Source organism: Python bivittatus, unplaced genomic scaffold, assembly GCF_059951505.1.
Source record: "Python bivittatus isolate LINGU-HERP-01145 unplaced genomic scaffold, Pbiv_v1 ctg000330_np1212, whole genome shotgun sequence".
NCBI lineage: Eukaryota > Metazoa > Chordata > Lepidosauria > Squamata > Pythonidae > Python > Python bivittatus.
Genome location: NW_028277058.1, coordinates 41259035 through 41285084, shown reverse-complemented (window position 1 = coordinate 41285084; position 26050 = coordinate 41259035). Strand labels below are relative to the sequence as shown.

The 26050-nt window shown below is 36.3% G+C and overlaps 1 protein-coding gene across 1 annotated transcript; it reads right to left on the bottom strand.

Annotated features, from left to right (window-relative positions):
• Positions 1-2199: 2199 nt before the first annotated feature.
• LOC112540602 (BPI fold-containing family C protein-like) lies at positions 2200-21815 on the bottom strand. Its single transcript, XM_088141086.1, has 15 exons — positions 21713-21815; positions 18933-19044; positions 18471-18599; positions 18100-18255; positions 17492-17555; positions 17294-17354; positions 15242-15333; positions 14236-14409; positions 12105-12158; positions 10939-11106; positions 6586-6653; positions 5456-5498; positions 4705-4768; positions 4006-4082; positions 2200-2906 (listed from the first exon to the last, which is right to left on the bottom strand). The coding sequence occupies exons 1-15, from the start codon at positions 21813-21815 to the stop codon at positions 2865-2867; spliced, it is 1407 nt and encodes a 468-aa protein (XP_087997212.1). The 3' UTR covers positions 2200-2864.
• Between the last annotated feature and the right edge of the window lie 4235 nt (positions 21816-26050).

Genomic DNA, 26050 nt, shown 5'->3' with positions numbered 1-26050 from the left:
CACTGTCAGGCTTCCAATATTCTGCCATTATAGTTTATATCAATAAAGTGAAGTTCTAGTATTTCTTGTCTGTTTCCTGACCTGATCTACTTTGAAGGGCTGACACGTGCAGGGTGGGCAGGGCGGGCACACTCTTGGTACCATCTACAAATAATTTCATCTAACAGGATCCAGGAAGCATGCCTTCTCTGTTGCAGCACTTGCCCTATGGATATGGTGACTGTATTTTCTTGGAAAAAATAAAGGACAAACCTGAAAAAGGGGCAAATCTGAAAGAGCTTTATTAGGATAAAATTTTTAATTGCTCATGTTTATAACTTTGCTTTACAAAGGAAAATTCAAGAGCAAAACCAAGAAAATAAATAATTAAATTAAATAAATCTAAAATACAGCTTTCTGAAATAAAGGACTGTCCTTTATAATAAAGGACATATGGTCACTGTACTATGGATGAGTCTGCCTCGATGGTGTAGTTGTATTTTTTTTTTTTTGAGCCACTCTGGGCACCGTGTGTTGTTTTTAAATTATATTTGTTTATTGTCGGTCATTTGTGATTGATTGTTGTGATTGACACCCAGAGTCATGTGTTTAAAAAAAAAGAGTGGACTGCCATACAAATTTAAATAATAAACAAAAATAAAAATAAATAAATCTGGTTGACTACAAAATGCTGGACTAAGCTGGGCCTTGGCCTAATGCAGTAGGTTGTTCTTTTATTCTTCATTCCTTTATAAATTATATGGTAGATATCGATATTTGGTTTGTATCATAAATCATAAAAACTCATGATTTTACTTCCTATATGAACTCCAAAAATGTTCCAGATTGCTATCTTGTGGCATTTTAATTCACAAGACTACTACTCAAGTTCTTCTTCCTGGAATGTTGGAACAAGAATGAACACAGGAAGGGTAGGTAGAATCTCTCTGAGCAATTCAGGCATGCTGATTGCTCATATCCCTACTGGCAAAAGTCTTTGTCTGGAAGGATTTCAACAGGGAGAGAGGGTCCCTGATATTGGCTGAGACTTTTAGCTCTCCATACAATGAGCAATGATAAGGCAATCACAGAATCTGGGTGTCTACATACTGAAGAGGAACTGCCAATTGTGGGTCATGGCCTAACCCTTTGCTTACTTTTTAGAGATGGAATCAGTGGCAGGGTCATGTCAAATAGCAGGAGGTTTGTTCTTGGTCACAGATGTTCTTGGTCATAGATGAAAAAGGGAAGGCTAAAGTTGACAGCGCCAAAAGATTGGTATCCAAGGAGTCAAGAGCAGGACTGTCATTTAAAAAGACAAGGTCAGATTCCAGAAAGGACAAAACACCACAGTATGATGGAGCAGGCAGTTTGATGCTGCTATTTGTATCAATGAGTTGCTTAGAATTTTATGTGAGTCCCAGCCTTTATGTACTTAATTAGACAACCCATGGCCCATTGGCCCAACCCATGGCCCATTGGGTCATTTTAGAGATATTTCCTTACCTAAACAGAGAAACAGAATGACCAAGGGCAAAAAAGCAGTGGGAGTGCCGGCTTTCCCATTGACTTTGCTCATGAGAAGTTGGCAGGGAGTGTCAGAAATCTCCCTCCCTCCCTCCCTTCCCACATATAATATAGGCTTGTGCCATTTGCCTTCCTCTCGTGACCCTCAGGATAGCCCCCATGAAGCTTCCTCCTTCTCAACTGATCTGTGGAACTGCCTGCTGCTTTTTCTGGGGGGAGGTGGAACAAAGGGAGCCGCAGACTGTGAGGAATACTGCACCCCTGGTCCCCATTCTGGCATGTGCTGAACGGCCCCCTCCCTCAAGGGAGGAAAAGGGAGCCCCCTCCCTCAAGGGAGGAAACTCATTGACCACTGGCACCCCCCAGCCAGCCCTACCTTGCCAGCAGGCATCCAAGTCATTCCCTTGCCCTTCCCTCAAAGCCCACCACCAGTGAGAGATTTCAGATTTTGGCCTTGGTTCCAAAGCAGCAAATTGCCACTCACCTGCTGGGCCTTGCTGCCAGCTGATTGGGCAGAGTGGACAGAAGGAGGCAGGAAAAGGTCAGGGATATGCCAATGATGATCACGTGACCTGGGCTGACCATGGTGGTGCAGCAGCACAGCAGTGCTGAAACAGCCACAAATCCCCCAAATTTCAATCCCACTGGAGTAATGGGTCCCAGATTTTGGACACATTCTGTAAATTAGCCCATCTGAGGTACCTTGGTTCAAAAATTGTTGCCCTACGATGCACCAGTTTGCCCAGTTGAAGGTTACAGACATGAGAATTTTAGTAGTATATAGATACATATATATTTCCATCAAATTATAGTAAGGAGGCACAAAACTACTACTAAAAAAGTCAATCCATTTAAGCAATACAGAATATATTCTTCAACAGTTTTCTTATTTTACTGCATATTTGGTAATCCTAGATGGCGATGCTACGTGCTGCATGCTCTTAGATCCTAAGCAAGCACTAAAAGTTATCAGCTTCATGATGTCCTTTCACAAGCGAGACCACCATGTAAGCATCTTTTTCCAAAGAAACACTTGCTCTCTTTCTTAAAATAAATACTTTAACTCCAAAACACAGGGGTTGCATGTGCAATGCCTGAGAGAGAATTGGAAGATACAATCACTTTCACAAACAATAATGGTGATATTAAACAACCTTTTGAGATTTCAAAATGTGATGTGGTCATGCCCACAAATTATTTGTCCGTAGCATTTGGAAGTTTACAGATGTTCAACATTTTTTTTCCTCTTATTCCAAAAGATGCAGCCATGGTCTTCTTTAAAAATATCTAGAGAAAACTGTTTACAGAGCGCTAAGTATTCCACAGTAATTCTTCCATCTGATGAAATATCTGTTTCCTTAATATTTGTAATTTACGTCAGTGGAAATCAGTATATATCCCTGGGAAGTTAAAAACAGCAACAGAAAGAAATAATTTATCATGTCCTCCAAATATATTTAGATATTTCCATTGTTTGGTTTTTATGTTGGTTTTCACTATGCACTATTTGTACTCCTGATTGCTGACTTTATTTTGCAACATTTTATTATCATTGTTTTCTTCTGAATTTGTGTCTCATGATCTTAGTTTACCTCTATCCTGTTGAGAGAACTTTAGTTATTAGGCAGTCTAAAATATTGTTTAAAATGCTAAACCTTATAGAATCAGGATTTCATATACTGTATAATTCAAGACTCTGAGACATTTGAAACAGAACTTGTTTATGAGAGCAGAGATTAGTATCTAAAATTAATTTCAATTTTTAGGACACTTCACTGCTGATTTGAAAGTTGCTATTTTTCAACAAGAAAACTTCAGGTGGAAAGCCTAGCATGAAAGAGTTAAATGAGATGTCTAACTTTGTCCATTTAAACTAAACTGGATTGTCATTGCCTTTACAGTTGTTAATTAATGTAGCAGAGCTAGAGTTGTTGCATTATAACCAACTGGGAATGGTTATTGAGGTTATTTTCTTATATTTAATAGGGTTGTGCTTCACAAAGTGATCTAACCACATTCCAAGTTTCCTGCTAAAAATGCTAAGTTGCAACATCCATTCAAAAGCTTGGTGTCACCATTTCAAGGGCCTTCTCATATTGGGTGACCATGCACCAAAGACACGTCAGCTGGGATTGCCACCACAGTGACAGAGAATTAGGTACAATTCACACATTCAGATTAACATGAAGAAGATGAAGGCTCTGCACAGATTTTATGTGATGGAGAAACACATCAGTCTGACAAGCCCTCTGGCATGTAATTATACCAGTGTTTATCTACTAATGCTAGATTTTGAACCAGTGTCTGATTATTCCATTAAAAACAAAGGGGGTTGTGGTTTGTTGTTATTTTGGTTGGAGCTGAAGTTCTGAACATTCACAAAAAAGTCTTCTCCGTAACCCAGAATGTTATGGCTTTCATCAGCAAGAACACCACCATTTTGCATTTAAAAATAGAGGAAAACAAAGAGGATGTTCTACAAAGAAATCTGAACTCTACCTGGTTAACTTCAGTGACAGCTTCAGGGAAAGCAAGCCTGGCCATTGTAGGTAACTGTAATCCTCTCTTCAGTGCAGCTTAAGGTAACAAACAAAAAGACATTGCATTAAAAGTATCAGGAAAATCCACAATAAACAAATTCAATATGGATACCTCTTGGTAGCACAAGCCCTTGAGAATTTAAAGTGGTGCTATAGATTTTATGAGCTCTTTGTATAATTTCTTTGTGTGTGTGGTAATCCCCATTTACAAATCAGGTAAACAGGAGTCAGAAAGCGCCAAAGATACGTCCAGACCCTAAGTAGTGCCAGATCTCTTATAATGCTGAAACCAATATTGTTGTGGTCTATATTTCCCATCAATTTAACCATGCTATCAGGTTTCTTGTATACCCATTCCCTCACTCTTCTTTTTGAATCATACTGATGCTGCCCATAAAAATAAATATTTTTTACTCACTGCCTCAGTCAGGCCATGATGGGAGCGGAATAGCTTTGTCACGCTTATTCTAATCGTTTGTTTAATTTTGTGCTTCACTGTTGTTTCTGAACTTGAGTTTGAGGATATTTTAAAAAAAGATTTCATAACATTATACCTTTCTACAAGGCCTCAGATCTTGATAATCCTTGGGAAATATTTGTTCACTTAAATTATGACCCAAACACCATAAGCTGTGAAGAAAGTTTTCATGATTCTTACCACTGATTGGTGGAATCACTGTATTTTGCAAGGAATAAGACAGGAAGTTCTTCAAATGTTGGACCTATATAATAGAAAGCTATATTTAACACTACTCCCAGATATACAGACATACATTTGGGCAAAGCCTGACCTTGACTAGTTTGCTTGGTTTAAAATCTTCTCTGAGTTGGCTCTATTTTTAGATTCTCTCTAGTCGTGTCTCAGTTAGCATTATTTTGCAAGACTCCCAATTCTGACTACCCCCACAGATGATTTCACTTCTGCCTGAGTATATACTGCCCATTGACCAGAAGAGGGTCGGTCAACTGTCAATTAAAGTCACCCCACTTGATTAACATAAAACCTAATCAAAGCCCTTTCTTCTTGTTCTTATTTTTATAAGTGTGCCCCTCTCTACTCATATCCTTTATTCTCTTTTGATTTTCCTTTCAATAAGCCTATATTTAAATTATAGATTTAGAGTAGCGAAGTGGTGTGAATTTCTTGCATCTTTAATGGATCATTCTGCTTACTGTGTATGTCTTGATTTCTTGGAAGGGCTGTATACCAGTGTCTGTAGAGCTACACCTAAGAGGAGATAAGTGGAAATAGGCCAGATTGCCCCTTCATTTGCACAATCTAGGAGAAACCCCTAACTTCTGCTTCTAACTGCTGAATCAAGCTCAGAATTAAAGCTCATTGCTTTGTATTTTCACACAGAGAAGTACCCTAATACATGTTTCTATTATTATTGTCATTTTTCATTTACCTGGAAAAAGCCAATGTTTGAGTAAGTCAAAGACAGTTGTAATCTGAAATGAAGCATAGGAACACTAAAGTATAATTTGGTATTGTAACTCTTAACATTTTAGAGTAGAATTAGTACAGCTGGAAGGGGGTACCTATTTTAATGCAGGAATCCAAATTAAAGTATGAGAATACCAGCAAACATCTACCCAGGTTCTGCTTGAATATATCTGGTGAAATGAAGCCTACCATCTCCCTAGATAAATCACAGCAAAAAGTTGAAGAGTAATCAACTTATTTTATCATAAGATGTAGCGATACTACTAACTTGGATTAGTGTGTATGTGTAAGTTAGATAGATACTATTCATGATGCAATTTATTATCTTCAGCACTGGGACTAGCATATCACTAATAAGATATATTGCAGAAAATGAGTAGGAGGGTCTTCTTAAAGTCATGTTATGCTTGTGGACTTATCAAGATCCACCTGATTGGCCACTCTGGAAACAGAATGATATAGAATGGTTGTTCTTGGGTTCCTCATGCACTCAGAGCAGCCAACAGGGAAGTTCAGGGCACTCCTTTATGTGGACAATTTCCCTATGGCACAGGAAACTTAATGAACATTTCTCTAATCTATGATTATTTACAAATGCACAACTAGAGCACAGGGAACAGAGAGGAAAATATAAACAAGAAAGAACATTGTTGGAAGTAAAGGCAGTGATCTAGTAATTCAACAATGCATTGTTGAAGGTTGTTTCTAGCTATTTATAGACAGGTTGGAAATAATTATTAAAATGTCCCTGAAAAAGAATTTATTTGGCATAATAAACTTCTCTCTATGTACCTAGAGGTCTCTGAGCATTTTCTTCTTTTTTATTGTGATTAATATCTTGCTTTTCAACCCGTTCACTCATTCTTCCCAAGGGTAAGCAAATAACATGCACCAATAATCAATCTAGACTTGCCTCTTTTAGCCTCTAGCTCATTACTATTATATTCTACGAAGCCTGTCTGTTGGGAAAAATCAAATCTACCAGGTTTCTCTTTACGCTGGGTAAATGACAGCAATGGCAATCCCAAGTGAGAAATTTAGGAAATAATTTATTATTTTCAGTTGTAATCATGGACTGAGTCTCTGAATTACCTCTGGAGCTGCAATGAGATAATTAGCTTTTGTTTAACTATTGCTGCATTGGCATTCAGACCTATGGACTACAAAGAGAAAAAGAAAAAGTATTAATAGATGGACAAAATACCATTTTCTCTTATTCTGGCTAAAACTAGTGTGTTCTATTCATGTATTCAAAATAGAAGCTCTCTTTTTCTTGTTCCTGTTCTTCAGTTTAATAAGAGAGAAGTTTTCATGGTCTGCTTCATCAGCTGCTCCTCTCTCTGAATTGTTTCCAGCAGGTCATTTAAGATCTTTATAACTTGAGATGGTGCCTGAATATCTTTGTTTTCCTATTCATTTCTCACCATTTTCTCTTTTATGTTCTATCCTTTAGATTGTAAATCTATGGAACAGGCTGACCTATTTGTTGTTAATCTTATGCAAAAGCTCTGGCTCTCTGTTTAGATAAACAGCAAAGTTAACTTATTAAAATTAAAAAATGACATTCTTTTTTACCCCTCATTTGTCTTAAGAGAATACTAGGTGGACACAACATTTAAACTGTTCAGTTGTGAGCAACTCCATTAATTTCAATTCTTAAATAGACCACAATCTTTTTAGCACCAATTAAAAATATGAATGCCAACAATTTATGAATAATGAACATGCACATAATGGTCTGTTTATTAAATGCTCTGCTAAGGGGAGAGTCATTCAACTTACATCCATGATAATCTCTCTATATGGTTCAGTGACTGATGTAGCCCCTCTACCCAAGCCAAGAACAAAACTGTCTTAACTAACAAATCAGGGGCAGACTAATAACAAGAGAGAAGAGTCTATAGCTGCATATCTATGGCAACTATGTCAAAGAGACAAGTCTCATAAACACCTGCACTTTGCTTCAAAAGCAAATATTCCTTCCTTTGTAAAATAAAGTACTGAAGGAGGAATTCAAATAGCCAAACTTAAAATAGTGCTAACAGATTAGGATTATTAGGTTTGGCCTTTTATCATAAGAAGTTAGAAAACACCCTGGGTGGGACTTCCTGGGGAGGTATGGTGAACTGAAGATGGCTCTGTGAAAGCACAGCCGAAGACTGCGGCAAAGTCCAAGGAACTGGTGAGTAGACCAGTTCCTTGGAACCTCTATGGATGAGGATGGAAAATCACCCATATGTGCTCCAGATGTCCGGTCCCCACAAGGAGACCACAGGACAGTGGTCTTCTGCAGGTTTGAGTACCGGGAAACGATAGGATTAGCCATCTTGCTCACAACCATGGCAGAGCCTTTTAAAGGATACTAAGTTTGTAAACCTCACTTTCTAATCACTTTCGGAAATTGCCTATTAACCATCTTAAAGCTATTAACAGAATGACAAGTTTGAAAAGTCTTCATCAGCTGAGTTTATCTTCAACTCTGAACAAAAGAAAAATTAGTTATAAGCTTAACTTAAAGAATTTGAAATAAACGGGAAAAAGCTAAATAAGGTTTTGATCTAAGAAAATTATAAATGGATTAAGGGTCCAGGTAAATTTGGAATATTGACGTTTACTATAAGATTTTGGAATTAACCATAAAAAATAAACAAACAACTTCTCATGGAAAATAGACTTATTTTGGCTATCCTGGATATTGCAAGTCATAACAAAAAATAAGTGATGATTTTAGAAACTCATCTAAAGATTTTAAGCAGAAGAAAAAAAAATACAAGCCTGTTCTTGATATCAATTAATACTGGTGCTTACAAAATGACACAAAACATTATAACATTGGAAATACCAAAGGAGATCTTTGAGAAATGGAGCCAAAAATTAGTAACTATAATATCAACACTGTCAGTAATGATGTCTGCTTCTATGGATGTTAAAAGATGTCTGGATGTTAAAAGATGGATGTCTAAAATGTTAATGAAGGAATGACAGATGTGGAACAAATTTTATCAGACAAGACAGAGGAAGTACAGAATGTGGAACTACAAATGATAGGTCAAGATAATGATTTGGAAAAGGACACTTTACTGGATATACAAAAGAAACTGACTGAAGTTTTAAAAATTAAAAGGGAAATACAAATGATAGACCAAGAGAATGACCTGGAAAATGTTTTCTTTTTGGATCTACAAAAGAAGCTTGTTAAACCACAATATTTGATTGAATTAAAGATTAAGACTGTTAGAAGTAAAGGAATTTAAAGTTGGTTTATTTGATCAAGGTAAGACTTTTTTTTGCAATATTCTGGCTATGGACTTTTTGCAGACACCAGGATTGAAAAGTTGATGTTTTATGGATTTGCTTATAGATAAGGGATGGGATATGGGATGAAGAGATATCTGTTTAACGTTATAGGGGGTGAAGAGTTATTAAATTTGTTTATACTTGTAGTGATAAAGGTTGGAAGTCCTTTTTTAATATATTTCTTTTCTTTTTCCTTATCATATTCTTTCTTTTCCTTCTTTTTTCCTGCACTTTTTATTCTTTCCTTCCATTCTATTCTCTTTCTCTAAGTTTAGTTTGTAGTTGTTTTTACCATTGTAATGAAAACTCTTAATAAAAATTATATATGAATAAAAAAAAAACACCCTGGCTGGGTGTCAGTGACTACACTATCAATTTCTCTTAGTTGGTGGGATGTAGGCAACAGTATGTTGGTTTACAAGGTAGTCTCTGGATTAGAGAGCTAATCTTGCATAGAATAATGTGAGCATGCTTGAAGTAAAACTGGGTTGCACTTGTGGCATATTGGCCAAAGAGCAGAATATGTGGAAATAGAGCATGCGTGAAAATAAAAGGAATACTTAGGGAATGCTTCAATATTAAGCAGGGAGTATGAGAAGAACATGAGATGTCCCCTTGATTGTTTAAGTTATTTTGGATCTCTGTTTAAGGAATGCTGCTGGTGACATTAAAAATGCATTGGCAGGGGATGGGAATATGCATGCACTTTTTAATGCAGAAAACAGTATGCTTTTGACTGAGAACCCAAATTATTTACAACAAATGCTAGATTATATGATGTAGCAAGGAGTCTGGATCTGAAAATGAATGTATCAAAGACCAACATAATTGTGTTGGATAGGGCAAATGGAACAAAAAATTGCAAATTATACATAAATGGCAAAAAAAAAGAGATAAATTATATGAATTTGTGAACCTTGGTACAATGTGTACTAAAGTTGAGAAGACAGAGACATTTTAAGACATGCAAATGATGTTAATAAATGGATAATATGTGTTCTGTTGCAAGGCATAAATGTTTGTTGGAAGAAGTTAAAGCTGCTTTAAGAGCTTCTGTCCATTTTTGGTATATGGAATTGAGAGTTGAGAAAGTTAGGAGAAACGTAAAAGTTAAATTGAATGCAGTGGCAATGGGGTACCTACACAATGTGTATAATAAAACTACAGGTTCAGAAACAGATGGGTACTGAATTAATGTGGGTTGTATACCAAAGTGAATGACCTGCATGAAAGAAGTTGCCTGATCATGTAGAGAGAATGAATGAGAGTCAAATTATAAAACAGAATTATGAAGCAATGGGTTGAGAAGACCAATAAGTCATGGCTGGATAGAACTGATAAGATTTTCAAAGAGAGGTGAGAAGTTTAAAGAACAAACAGCAATGTACTGTATGAAGCAGTGTATAGATGGGGTATAAACAAGGATGTTTGCAAGGATAAAAAAGGATGGAGATTTATAATGAATGCTGTTGATGTAAACTAGCATTAGCTTTATTTCCTGTTCTTTTCTTCTCATCCTACGTTTTTCTTTGGCCCATTATTTATTATTAATTTCCTGTGCTCTGAATAACGTTGCTTAGGAATAGCATGATGGTTATATATGTACTGTATATATTGAAATATATACATATCATATACAATATATATCTCTATACTGAAAATTAAAATGATATCTCTTTGCCCTCCTTTAAGATAGCAATGGCGATTTACTTGCATTCTTCCATCATCATCATTATAATAATGATAATAATAATGATATTAATGATAATGATCCCCGAGAAGGACTCGATAGGTGGATAAAAATGCCAAATCCAGTCTAAACAATTGGCTGACTTTGCAACCAACAATGATAATAATAATAATTTAATAAATTTACAAGCCACCTGAACCCCAGCAGCACTGGGTGGTTTATAAATTGTTAAAAACATTTAAAAACAAGGAAACAACAACATGACAAAAATGGATGGGAACAAAGAAAAAAGGGCTTGATCACCTTTTGCCAACAGCTGAGCACATTACATCAAATTATTACATAGCTATGATTTTCTTTGGTTGGCCCCTGAGCATCTCTATAAAAGGCGGCAGGGAAGAAGTGAGTTTTATTCAACCAATTACCATTAAATATTGTAGTAGTCCATAATTACTTACTATATTCACGACAAAGATGGGCTTAGTTAAGTTTAACAGAAGAGCAGATACTACTACAAAACAAGGAATCTCTATAGTGAAACTGTTATTTTGCAACCTTACAACTGGAGCTGCAGTAACCATTAATTTCATTCTCACTGGATGTGATTCAGTATAATACTGCATAACCTACGTAAAGAAAAAAAGATGGTTATGTTTGATTTATAGAGATGATTTCAACCAGCAATACCTAGCATATTCTCCATAGCTCCACTTGTACAATTTAGAACATTGTATGAATAAATATATTTAAATAGCACTGTGTTATCTAGTAGTGTCTTAGTTATTTGGCCCCAAGTCCACAAATAATCTCAATTTCAAAATTGTTATGTATCTTTACCCCAAAATAACATACATAAGTGATTAATCCCATGCATGTTTACTTGGACATATGTCCCACTGTCCAGTGAGGTTTGTTGTTGTTTAGTCGTTAAGTCGTGTCCAACTCTTCGTGACCCCATGAACCATATTGCGCCAGGCCTTCCTGTCCTTCACTGTCTCCCTGAGTTTGCTCAGTTTCATGCTCACCAGTGACGGTTACACCCTAATAAATTTGCTCAGAATTGTAAGTGTAGTTATTTCAAAGCTGGAGTTATCAGTATGAGTAGTGATAAAATTCTCATATTTTACATATTATTTGCATATTATGTGCCCATTTTCATTCAGAATTTACAAAATTTCTAGAATATGCCTCACATCTTCTCCTGCCATACTTTGGAGAGAGCAACTAATTTCCAGACTAAATACAAGACTGGAAAAAACAAATCAGATCTCATATTTTTTGCATGGACTGAGATTCTGATCCTCAGGCAGCAGGATTAATCTTTTGCCTCCATTATTCAACCAAGCAATTAACTTCCCTGCAGGAGGAAATGGACAAATATCAACATGGATCTCCTGCCATCAAATGTCAATTGGGCCTTTCTTGAACACATTTTCTGCATGTTGGAAGAGGCAATCTTTCCTAAAATCATAGAAGACATAAGCAGTATACTGTACTTTCTCAAAGATAAATGCTGCAGATATCATTTGCTCTTTCAGACTGTTGGAAATCAATCAATACTCATCCAACTTTCATGCATATAAAGACACAATTGTTTTATTTTTTTAAAATAGCTCATGCTTACTTGAGGAATGATTCTGCTTAAAGTGTCTGTGGTTAAATTAAAACGTGAAGAATGCTGCAAAATGAAAGAAATATATGAGTTTCTTGCTCAACTTTTAAATGGGGGCTTACTTTCATCCCTTCTCTTGATTATCCTTGTGGGCCTTGTTTGCATAGGAACAGAAATTTTTATGTACCTCTCCACAGAATTACTTTTCAGATTTATATCCTACCTTTCCTTCAGAAACTTAAGGTGGACTACGTAGTGCTTCCTACTCCCATTTTCCTCCCAACAATCCTGTGATGTAGGCTAGATCAAGAAAGAGTGATTGCCTTAAGTCACCCAGTGAGCAGTGAGGATGATGCTTTGCAGTTGAAATGGAATGAGTGAGTGGATGGATGAGGAAGGTGCAAACTTGAGTTAGTATTCTGTTCTGTAGCCCCTTTAATAAAAAGTATCTTGAACCTAGGGAGACCAGATAATGTACAAAAACTAGGACCCATTCATCTATAACTTAATTTTTAATAGTCCTGGGCAAAAATACAGAAGAAAGAGAAAGAGGACAAGACAAACCTAGAGGTTAATGTTTGGAGTACCTCCTAGGAGAATAAGGATAGAAGAGAAGATTTTGATTCCCAAGCTTCATAACTGATAGATAGTGGAGTCTGTTGCTTCTTAGTCATCCATTAACTTGGTTTGACACGAAACTTATTCTGCATACAGTGTAACAGCACAACAGGGACTTGGAATATATATACAAGCTCACGACTATTGCTTTCCTCATTGCTGCTGTTCACAGTCCTTCAAGTACTCAAGTAAGGGGCTGCAAAAATCCAGATGACTGCTGTATAGCAAAAGAAAGATCTGCTACCATCAAGTGGTCACCTGGATTTTTGCAGCCTAGATATGGTAGTCCTGACTAAACAAACTTAATGGTTTGGGCTGGGCAGAGATCTGGATTCAAAGGCGGATTCAGAGCTCACGTGGGTGTGCATATAGCATGTCAGGAATACCTTAAATCAAATACATCTTTTTTCAGAATGCTACATGAGCCCAGGAAAAGACATACCTGCTTTAAGGTGTTCCCAACAGATCAGACATGCCCACCCAGATATACTGTAAGGCACATTTTGTTGTTCGAATCGGAAACTCTACATAGTCCTATTGTTTAGTTGAAAACATTTGGATCATCAGTTAAATTTACATCTAGGTAAAAAATTATTAGATTTTATTTATTTATTTATTTATTTATTTATTTACTCATTCATTCATTCATTTATTCATTCATTCAATTTATATGACTACCTACCTCCCAAAAATAACTCTGGGTGGCATACAAAGGTTTAAAAAGACAACAGCAATTTAAAAGTAGTTCCAAAGGGGGGAAAAAAATCAAAATGTTATCCCTGTCACTTGCACATTCCTTTCTACAGCCATCAACCTCACTGCATCATTGAACAAATGGATCATAGAACAAATAGATTCAGAGTTCTCACTCAAAGCACAAGTGACCAGACTCAAATGATTATATTTTTGTCACATTATGTCACATTATGTGAAGACTCAGCTCCTTTGAGAAGGTCATAAAACTGGGAAAGGTGGAAAGAAAGAGAAAAAGAAGACAATTGGCAGCAAGATGGATGAACTCAATTAGAATGGCAACGAGTGCATGGTTGGAAGACCAAGGTTGGACAGATCATCTTGGAGAAAATCTCTCTGTGTAGTTGCTAAGAGATGACTTGATGGCACATAATCAATCACCCAACACTGAAGAAGCTGTCCAAGTCTGAAAAACCCACAGAGGTCTCTTTTTCCAAATAAAAATATGAATATGAACAATATGAACACAAGTTTAAATTACAGAATACTTGTAACTTTTTTGATAACTAAATCAGCTGGTTTGCTTGACTTTAGTGCAGTGTTGTCCAAACTTGGCCACTTTAAGATGAGTGGACTTCAACTCCCCATTCTGGCTGGGGAATTCTGGGAGTTGAAGTCTACTCATCTTAAAGTGGCCAAGTTTGGACAACACAGCTTTAGTGGTTACACTGGCCTGACCACATTTATGAACACACACACTTTTTCAAGGTCACTTAAGATTTTTCTTAAGTTCAGGTTCATTCACAAAATATATAATACCACCAGTAATTACCTCGTCGGAAAAAGTTATCTTTGACACTCTACTAGTATAATAAGTTAATGAAATAGAGTTTAGCAAAGATTCAGAAATTCCAATGAAGAGCATATAGTCATTCTTCTCTGGAAGAGGGAAGGGGGCTGCCACAAAGGGAGACTCTGTATGATTTCTTGATAGATACACAGAAACCTGAAAAATAAATTTATAGAAGTTGATTTATGGAACAAAACACGTATTCCGTGACCACTTAATAGAGTATCAATCTCACTGATTTCAATTGGCTTCATTTAGAGGTATACCTCCTTCATTGAAAAAAAAAATCTGTGGCGGCTCATACCCTTTATAGCAGCTATTTTGACTAGAAGCCACCCTTATAACCTAGCAGCTATTTGGTGAGAACATTTGTAACATGCTCACAGATTTTTAAAGGCTTCCTCTGATCAAAAACTTTATGTACCCTGAGCTACAATTGTTTATTAGAGGTGAAAATGAATTCAAGGGAGCATTTCTTTAACATTCCAGCTAAAACTCTCCCATTAAGAGCGGAATGATTTCCACTGAAAAATCCAACTCCAAAGATCTAACTCCATTTATGCAACTACATAGACTAGGTTAAGGAAGGCAAATTAGGCCCAATTTTAACTGCTTTTGGTTTTTTGTTGTTAATTTTGCTTGTGGGGGATGTGATAAACTGTTTGTTTGTATGTAGAAAAATGTCTAAGAATTAAACAATGATGCTAAAATAAAATTAAAATTAAAAGAAATAAATAATTAAAAGAAATAAGGAACCAAAATATTTATCCAAACCTCTTTGAGATGGACAAACCTTTTGAACCAGACGCTGCATCTGACAGTTTTATTAATTTAATAGTCTAATAATAATGTACAATTATATTCATACGTTTAATAAATTTATAAAATAAAGAATTTTTTAGATTCTTGAAGATCTCTAGATGATTGCTAAAGCAAAACTAGATTATTAAGCTACCATTTCAGACAGCATAAAAACAAACAGGATTACCTTAAAATCCAGATCAACATAGGATTTAAAGACTTCAGGAGGTTTAATAAGGGAATAGTTTACTTGAATAATAGGATTAATCTGGAATACACCTGCAATGTTATTTAAAAAAGGAAAATTGAGATCTCTCAAACTCTCTCTTCCTCAAGATCTCAGCTACTCCTCCCCCCTCCCCCCTTACCATCCTGTTAGGTAGGCTAGGTTGTACAGCAGTGACCATCTCAAAGTCATCCAGTAAACCTTACAGACAGCAGGAATTTCAAGAATATTCCTTTCTGAATCCAATAACCTTGCCATTAATCTTACACCGAGGTAACATGAGCATATGAAAACAAAATTACATCAGATGACTAGCTAATCATGTGAACAGTTTTGAAACAACTAGTACACAACACTTGGAGCAGATTAAAATGTTAGGAATGTTTCATGGGAAGTGTTCCTGATAACACTTGTGGTTTAGCTTCAGAGGAGAAAAAAAAATCGTTCTTTTTTTGTCCTTCCTAGTCCATGTCCCAAAGATGAGTAGATTGGCCAAAGCAATAAGAAATGAAAACTGTCAAAAAATACTTTGATAAAAGATGCAAGATGCTAATAAGAGATTACAGGTCTTTTCTCTGGACTAGATTTGCTATTCCTGGTTAGTTAGCTATGGAACAGTAGAAAATAGTATGTCATTTATCCATTCTTCTCTCCATGTCTCTATATTTTATAATACCCTAATCATAATGCAGCTCCCTGCAGAAGGGAGAGCAATAAATATATAAACAAAATTGTCAACAGCATAAATGAAATAAACATTCTCAGAGACAAGGAACACGGGGTAGGCCTGCTGGATCAGGCCAAGGATCGTTCTAGTTCATCATTTTGCTTCTCATAATGGTCAATCAGATGCCTTTAGGATGCTTACAAGCAGATGTGAAGATACACCCCTCTCCCATCATTGCTTCCCTACTACTGGTATTTGGAAGCATCCTTTCCCTAACCCAGAGGTAATATTGAATTTCAAGGCCAAAAACCCTAATCTGTCTTCCATGAAGTTATCTAATTCCCTTTAAGTTATCTAATTAGTAGCCCCACAGTGGCATCTGCTGCAAACTGTAACAGCCAAATGACAAATAGCATCTGATGCCATCACACAAATGCTGCAATTATGTACCTTGTTCTGATGTCTAATGCAATTATGTTTGTCACAACATTTGTTTGATGAGATTATCATACACATTTTATCTTGTATCCACTTATGGGCCCCTCCTGAGTAGCCATCACCATCGCAATCACAGGTCAGTTCTGTTGGGTGAAGAAGTACTTTCTGTTTTAAATCTTCTTCCAGTCAGTATCATTGGAAGCTCCTTCCTCTCAGTTTTTTAAGAGAGGGGGAAATCCTCCATGCCACATGTGAGCTTAGCACAAATTTAATACTGTACTTTCACTGCAACAAATCACTGAATCAAAATGTGCCGCATTTGGGCTATCTTTACTCTAAAGTGGAGGTGGTGATAAGATTTGCCTATAGTGGCAGTACTGGATGCTATAACAGCAGTCTGAAAACTATAGAAATGTAAGAGGAAAGAGGGTGAGCAAAGGAACCCTCACGCAACAGGAGGAAATAGGCCCTCTGTGTGTGAATACTGTAATATATTTCCAGTAATGCCACACAGAGACTTTGCGAGTCAATAGATACCTTTCCAACAGTTGTTTTAGTGAGGTCTTTCATGCACAGATCTAGGAAGGGTAAGATAGAAATGCTGAAATTGTTTTTGGAAAGGAAGCCTTCAATTGACAGAAATGCGTAATAAAACGCTAATCACTAGGTGTATGAATGACAAGTATAATTCCACACTTTTGAAAATCTATCACCTTATACTGTATACAGAAAGTTGTGCTGTTTTAAGTCCCCTTTCCTTAACTCAGATGCACTAAAAACAGTATTAGAATGGCTTCCATTTTCAACTTCGCTACCCAAGAGATTTTAAAGGCTTTGCACATGGTTCAAATGTGGTTATTTTACTGTGCCATGCACAGCAAAATATAGATAGCTTGTCATAGACTCACCCTTTAGCCTCTTAAGTACTTCAGCCTCTTTTTGAATGTTTAATGCAACATTTAGGCAAAACTGTGAAAAAAAATACACAGAAGATTTTTGTTTTTCATCAAGAATGGGAAAGGATTGAGTAAGAAAATGAATGTATCATTCTTCAGAGGCAAATGTATAATCCATTCAAGTTTTCCTCAGAATGCCAAACAACTTACTTGGTTTTCCAGCCTTGTATGTATAGCATTTTCCAAATGTCGAACAAAAGCATTATAATACCACCTGGAGATAAAGGAACACAATGCATGTTAATTCCTTCTATAATTTAATTTGTTAGATGATAGAAATATGCAGCCATATGTAACAGTTGAACGCTCATTGAAAGCCAGCTGGTATGAAGCTTAATAATTAATTAAAATACTGCCTCATGGTATACTACTTTTGGGAGAAGTTTTAAAATGATTGCATTATGCCTATTTAATGTATCTTGGATAATCAACAAGAGGCCCATTTTTGCTTGTACACTAGACAGAGATTTCATACTAGGTCTATGAATCCCTAAACTTCATTAAAGGTACAGTAATGTGCACAGTAATGTATACATTAAAGATACATACATAAAGATACAAACAGGCTTTGAATACAACAAACCAAATTCTGCTGTGATTTATGTCGTCTACATAATTTGCAGCATTTGTATTATCATCATACAAATGACAAAATTGCTGCAATGATGTACTTTTCAATATAAAAATTTCATTAAAAACAGCCCCCCATCAGTTCCATATAATTAGGTATCATTGAATAATATATTCCTTGGATTTACCTTCCTTCACCATTAAGCTGGACTTCAATATCTCCAGTGCTCAAATGGCAGTTTTGGACAGACACCAGCAGATGTCCTCTGTTATTTTGTGCCACAATCATATTTATTGTAATAGACAGTCCTATTATTGATATTTCAACTTCTCCCTGATAGTCACTAACACAGGAAAAAAGAAGACATATCTCGTCAATAGTTAAACTCAGTACCCAATTTATTAGTTTAAAAACAAACTAAGTTTGTGTCTTAAATTCTTGTTTAAATTATAACTCAAATACCTTCTGGACTGAAGATCCAAACTAATCCTCAGCTTTAATTATTTTAATTATCAGGTAACAGAATAGATAGCCTTACATATACAATATTGCACTTACAACAGCCAGCTGTTCAAGGTCCAGTATGTAGTAACTGTTACAGAAACGTTGTTAATTAATAGTTTAATATCATTTCCAGGTATCAGGATCACGGAAGAATTACGTATTGAAATGGATGTGATTTGAATCCTATGAAGAGAGAAGCTTGACACATCATATTGTAAGATGAAATGAAGCTTAATCCATTTCATGTAATGCAGGACTTGTCAACTCAGAATAAAGTTTCTTGAGGTAAACTTTACTTGCTTGTAAAGTTAAAAAAAGTAATTAAAATATTATTTTAGCTTTACAATAAATAAATAAAATAATGCAATAATAATAGAAAAAGTAATTGTAAACTGCAGCAGTTAAACTCAAAGAGAGAAATACATTTTACAGTATATCAAGAAACCGAAGCATATTGCCACAAAATTCAGAAACCAAAGGTAGGGTAAGACATAGATAGCATAGATAGGCAGATACCTTGAAACTGAATAGTCAACTATGCCAAAGAAGTATTTCTGAGTGCCATTCCCATCTGGAAATATTCTTGTCTTTAGTTTCTGTTCAAGGAACTTCATTCCAACTTCTTTTGCTAAAAGGAGCACATGGTTGTTCAGATCCATTGTTTGTCTGTCTATTTATTATTTATTTATTTGAATCTATAAGCCACCCAACTCCATATTCTTGTGAGCATGTTTGGAGGTGGAAAATTAGGGGCAACTTTCTTAGTAATTATTCTAATTCCTCATCTCCTGCTCCTTACTTACTTTGGCATATAGTCAAGAAAGAAAGCTTCAACTGGGCAGAAAGAGAAGGTGATTTAATGACCACTTAAAATTTGGAAATGAAATAGGCTGACTCTTTTATTGTCCAGTTCATAGGCAAGGCAAGATAAGGGAGGATCCTATTTATATCAGTGAGTGTGTTCCTTGGAATGCTTATTGAATTTCACTTTCAGAAAGTTAGGATAATTAGGATACGTTTGTGTAGATATGCCATCTAATTTCAACTTTGCAGATATGAGATTCCTTAAGCCTCCAGTGGCAGGTATAGAGTTTAGTTTATTTTGCTCATGACTTTTCTGATCCCTGTGAACTGCAAGAAATAGATAGCGATAGCTGCACAAATTTGAAATTTCCCATACAGAGGAATAAAGCAAGACATTGGGTACTTCCATACCACTGTTTTTCACGACTTCACATCAGCTCTGCAGCTTTTGAGATTCATTTATTCTGAGTCCAGTTTAACTGAAACACCACAAAGCTGAATTTTCTTTTCAACACTGGATTCTGCAGACCTTGTGGATAGTCTGTTTTCCCACTGGTGAGAACTCTTGTCTTATCCCATCTTCCAGTCTTAAGACAGCCAGCCACCTTCCCCATCGCAGTGGGAAGGAAGAAACAAGAGAAACTCATCTCTTTCTACTGTGCATGTATAAAACTTACCTCCTCCTTCCCCAATCCAGCCTGCGTAGCAACATTAAACCATGGTGAAAGTGCTTATCTGCAAAATTGCCAGGGTTTTATGATTTTTACCTTCACAACCCACCAAGTATTTTTTTAAAGAATGCAACAGAAGACTGACAGCAAGGAGATTGGGAAGTATTTGAAAATCTACTGCTTTTATTTACATTTATACAAACCACCTTCCCTTACATAGCTTCCCATCATGACACTTTCAGGTTAGACATCCAAAAAAATATTTATTTCCTTTTTTTGTGGAATGGGCATGAGGGGGATTTTTGTCACTCTACAACCTTAGGAATGGGGAACACTTAGAGTTCCTTCCCACTTGCACCTAATTATGATTACACACTTGCCTTGGAAACACCAATTTTCTGCCGTGTGTCCCCGGGACACTGCCTTCCCCTCATCCCCAGCCTACGAATGAGACAAGTTTGAGTCTTCCTTTGCTGTACCAGAGGTGAAGTAGTATTTTATATTACCAGCACCGTTTCCTCCTAATTCCAACATCATCCAAGGGCAGCCATAAGGAGCGTAAAATCTGTTAGCATTGTCACTTATTGCCTTGCAGCAAAGTCAGGGGCCTGCAGGGATTTGAAACTCGAGGGATGGCAATGGAGACAGCAAATGTCATGCCAGTATGCTTTCCTGCTGGAGCAAGGCAGGTGGCAACGACTTCAACGAAGCAGTGGGAAAAAGCCCTGAATGACATTGTTTGCCCTGTTGGTCAGCTGGATGAAAGAGGATGCAGATCGATTGGGTCATTGAGGTCTTTGCATTTTGAGGTCTGCTGATCACAGCTCAATTTCCAACCGCTTCATGAAGGACTGGGAGTTGGAAACTCTTTTTTTGTTACAAGAAAGTCAGCTTAGCTCTCCCCCCCCCCACCAATCATTGATAACTAATTTTAATTCTTTTCAGGTCTGTCAAAAAAGTGATTAATACATGATTCAAACTGCAGAGAGCAGTTATTCCTAGAGGTGGTACTTGGGTGGTAGGCTGGAAGAACCAGGTGAATCTGTGGAGAGTGACTAGAAACTGACTGATGCTATAATAAAGCCAGTTCAGGCTGGCTATGACCAAGAATCTGGTCATTTTTTTCCCCCTGTAGTATGGGCACAAAGTCCTTTTCCAGGAAAGTAGAGGACCATGCACTGTTCTTCACTTACAACTCTTAAAACCCCATTGAGATAACTTAATTTACAAGTAAAATTAGATCCAACTAATTCTTATGCCATCTTTTGGCAGTTTGCAAGGAAATCAAAAGAAACACAATGCAACATTAGAACCATGTATGGCTTAAATTGTCTTGAAATGGTATATTAGAAGTGGAAAGGAAATCCTATTTAACTCAGTGATCACAATCATTTGCACAGCCTCATCATATTTCAGCTTACTCAGAATAAGCGATCTATAATTATTGTTTAAGTGCCTACAATCATATGTTCCCATGTAAATAGGTATAGGAACATAGATACATACAGTAGGATTGTTCGTATGGCTTGTTTATAAACAGCATTTTAGGCAGATCTATGCCACAGACTCAAATTACTACAGTTCTCTGAGGTAAGAACTACAATTTCCATGATGCTTTGAGGGAACCCATAGCATTATGTAAAAGTTTTCCAGTACTACACCAAATATCTACATTACAGACCTGCACTGCTAATATTGATCATAGCAATAGGCTATGAAAGTCTGTATTACAGATATTAATGTAACCATGGTCTTTTACACAATATTTTAAGGATAGCATATATTGCAGTATATTTGCAAAATAAAAAGAAATCCACTTACCATAATTCAGTCCTCTTTGTGTAATTCTTACCCTGACTTCAGGGTTAGCCTCAAGTTGAAAAACAAATAAACTTAAAATAATGGATCCCCACCAGAACCTCATCTTCCTTGCTCCCCTTTTGTTGAGTATTACCTGTTAAATATATTGTAAGTTACATTTGACATTAGCAAGAGTTCCAAACAAAGCCTGGTTTGCAAAAATAGAAATTGGACTATTGCTTAAATGGCAGTCTTATGACTTCAAATATATTTGCTTTTATAAGGAAATAATCTCCATTAAACTCATACTTCTGAATAGAAATGAATAGAATTGCACTACATGATATTTAAAATGTTTTCTCTCAGCTTTTTGGCACTTATAATAATATTCTATATAAATGCAATGATATCTGTATGCCAAATGGTATCTGATAGATTACTGAAATAAATGAGTAATATGTTACCAGGAAAATAATGGATGTGGAACAGAAAGACAAGGAAAAAGCATTGGTGAATTTCACACTGACTTGGCTGTGTTCACACAACATGCTTACCTTAGGTTACTTAAATATGGTTTACTCAACCCAGTTTTGTGAGTTTGCAGGACACATTGAACCATAAACTAACCTTGGTTGGCTTCACACAACATCATAAGTTAAAATGTGGAGGATTAGTTGGTGATTCAGTATATAGTCCCAAAACAGCCACAGATTGCCATCCTATGCATCCATATAGTGGAGTAAATTTCACTGAGCAAAGTGGTGACTAACCTCTGCCAGTTCAAGAGCTACAGAAATTTCTCTTGGTACATCATGCCTAAAGGTTAGTTGAACTATGTATAAACTATTAACTGCTTAGAGAAGATCTATACAACTTTGGATGGGAAGTTAAAAGACAATCACTCCCATCCTTAAATTTCATGAAGTATTGATTTCATGATCCTCATTCCAACAAATTCAGGTTTGTTAAAAGTGAAGTTTCAGCCATCATTCATTAGCTAATAGTGATTCAATATTTGGATCTAACACTATTAGGAACATTTTCACATGAGATTTCAAAAAGTCCATTGTGAGTCTCTCTTACACAATTTGTACGATATACAACAGCTGTAATATTTTCATCTTTTTAAAATATCTTCATTGTAAGTTTTTTTTTTAATAGAAAAACAGTTTAGAGTTCTATAGACAGTATATTAATTTCAATAGTTGGATGCAGGTTTAGTCATGAAATCAAAGGGACACTTTATCATAATTATCCCTGATTTCAACAGGTCTCCTTGAAGGAAAATAAAATCTGGTTTCAACTCACTGATGCAAAGCAAGTTAAGGACAGAAAAGAAGAACCAGGGACAGTATGCAGGATTAGAATCAAGGCACAGGATAATTATAATAATCTTCCAAGAAAAAGATTTTCTAACCCTTACCTCTTAAGACTCCCAGCTTTCTAAATTTCAAAGGCAGGAATATAAAAGAGAGCTTGTGGAGCAAATACTCTTTTCTGAGCACAATACTGCAAAATATGAGAACCCTCCATCCTATAAGCAGATGCAAACACTTCACTAGTTTTTTTTTTTTTTTTTATGTTGGCCTGACTGCTTTTTTGGGTGAGTGTGGTTTCATTGTTTGTGGTACAGGATGCACAATACAGAATCCTGGAACGGTCAGTTAGAAACGAGGACATGCCAGCTAAGTAAACTGAAACTCTATAGAAAACAACTGCTCAGAAATGTTGAAGCCTAAAAACTTCAAGACTCCTTGCCTAACCTCCAGTGTTTTCAATCCTTTAAAGCCCTTCATGGCTTGGGACCGGGTTACTTATGGGACTGTCTCTCCCCGGTCATTTCTACCCCAATCTGGCAGGAGGGGCATGTTCCAGGTGCCATCGGCTAACGAATATTGGCTGGTGGGGCCCAGAAGAAGAGCCTTTTCTGCCATGGAGCCTGCTTTTGGAACATCCTTCCCTCTGAGATCCGACTGGCCCCAACCCTGTCAGCCTTTCTCAAGGCCTTGAAAACCTGGGTTTAGGCCCGACCCTGGGACCCCATGTGTGTGACAGAACCCATCTACTCGCTATGTTGATGTGTTATGATGTTTGGCTGCTATGCATTTTATTGCTTGTATTGTATGCATTTTATTTATTTTTTTATTGTAAGCTGCCTAGAGTCACGTATGTGAGATGGACGGCTATATAAATTGATTAAAATAAATAGATAAATATTTACTTTTTTATGGAAAACATTACACTAGAACTTCAAAGCGAATTCTGCAATCCTGAGTCATTTGATTCCATGGCTGTATTCACACATGCTAAATCATAAGTTAGAGTTATGTAAACTATAATCACTGTTATCACAAGATGGCTCCATTAGATGCAGAGATACTGCCAGGTATGAGTGTACTAGGTAGAGACAAGTGTTAATTCTTCTACTCTGTTCTGTTTTAACCTGATACTTTTTTTTTTCTAGAGGGAAAGAAATAAACCCAGGTAGTCCCCAGGTTAAGAATGCCTGGGTTACAGACAACCCACAGTTAAGAACAGAGCCTATTGTAGCAAAATTCAAGTTAAATACATAATGATGCGAGTTATATACACAATGGTTCAAGTTCATTACACAATTCTATTTATGCAGCATTATACAATGATACTGTTCCAGCTTACGTACAAATTTGACTTAAGGACAGACCCTGGGAATGGAATTTGTTCTTAAACTGGGGACTACCGAGTTTAAGTAAGCAAGTTTAAGTATACAGTAACTGAGACCTCAGCAGACTTGAATGAGCAGCATATAAGATGTATACAAAAAGTGACTCCTTTCTCACATTAAGCTATCATGTGGTTTGTCTGGACTTAAGTGTATTATGTGAACTCGGGTAATTGTGGTCCATGCAAACCACAGCTCAGCATGAAGTGTGAATGATGTGTCAGTGGGTAAATATTCTTTGCCTCATCACCCAAAGGCCAGACTCCCATCTCTATGTGCAATATATGAGTAGCATCTAATTGTATATGGCTCTCCAGTTTCAGAGTGACAGCTAGAGGAGAATCAAAGCAAATGAATGTGTGTCTACTCCAGTGTAAATACCATTAGGACTTACTCCCACATATATGTGCATCAGGTTGCTGCTTAACCCACTTGGACTTGTCTGGATTTTTTTTTTTTTTTTTTGCTAAAATCAGAATAAAATAGAAGTGTGCCAACTCACACGCAAAGAACTGCTACATGTTATAATTAATCACACTTATACCTTTGTTTAGTGTATTTCTAATTGACTTGCTAGTTACTGTTTCAACTTACACTGTGGTCAGTGCCAAGTTTGTCTGATGGGAAAGACAAATAAATCCATGGTTTCACATCATTCAATATGTCCATCAATTTTAGTATGACAAAGGAGCATTATCACAGTGTGTTACTTTCAGCAATCCCCTGAGATGGGAGAACATTCCACCCCCTACCCCCCAGATGGATGTTCATTTAATCATTTTCACTGGGAAAGAAAAGCGGCATTATGCTGTGAAATGATTGTCCAATATGATATTGAACTGTGTGGTAGTGAATTGGAAATGCAGTAAAATCTAGGATGCTGCATAGGCACTGATATAATTGTTTAATTTAGATTGTTTAATAGGCAAACAATTGGGTTTGCAGGCATAGTAGTACCTTTGGGAAGTTTGTAGTGTTTAGTAATAAAATGAATCCAGGATCAGGGCTATGGTGTTAATTTAGTAGAGGTATGTTAATGATGATACACTTTTATATAGTGTTTTCAAACAGTCATAGGTTCATTAATATTATGCAACTTAACAATCTTAACAACAACCCCATAAACATGTCAGTGATCTGATTCACACATTGCACTGTCACAACTAGAGTTAAACATGCTTTATTGAATAAGCTATACTGTCTGAGTTCAAACAATAAACAAAACATAAAGCATGGTTTACAAACTAGAACTATAATGCTTCACATAATTGAATGAGAAGTACATAATTTTTCTGGACCAAGGGCCACAGTATGTTGAGGGCTCACTTGAGAAAAGTCACAGACAGGGCCAGAAGCAAAACTAAATTTGATTTGATTTACAGTTAAACTTAACATCATTAATATGCTACTAAAACCAAACAGACTACATGATGAGGTAACATGATAGATTATTCCAGTCAGTATTACTGTAAATGGTTGAAAACTAGCACTAAACCATTTTTTTTGTTATTGTTTTGGTTTCTAGTATTAATCCAGCCAATGGAATTTATAAATCATTTTTAAGGCTTTAATCTACAAGCCATTATGGCTTCTTTAATAAACCATGCTTAAAAGAAATGATGCTTGGCACAATATATAAACCCATCTCTATTTAATAT

Excerpts from the sequence above, each read along its gene's own strand:
- LOC112540602 (XM_088141086.1), bottom strand. The coding sequence starts at position 21,815 with ATGAGGTTCTGGTGGGGATCCATTATTTTAAGTTTATTTGTTTTTCAA. Across the intron at positions 19,045-21,712 it reads ACAAAGAGGACTGAATTATG|CAAAAGAAGTTGGAATGAAG; the intron begins GTAAGTGGATTT and ends TGCTCCTTTTAG. Across the intron at positions 17,355-17,491 it reads ATACAAGGCTGGAAAACCAA|TTTTGCCTAAATGTTGCATT; the intron begins GTAAGTTGTTTG and ends TTTTTTTCACAG.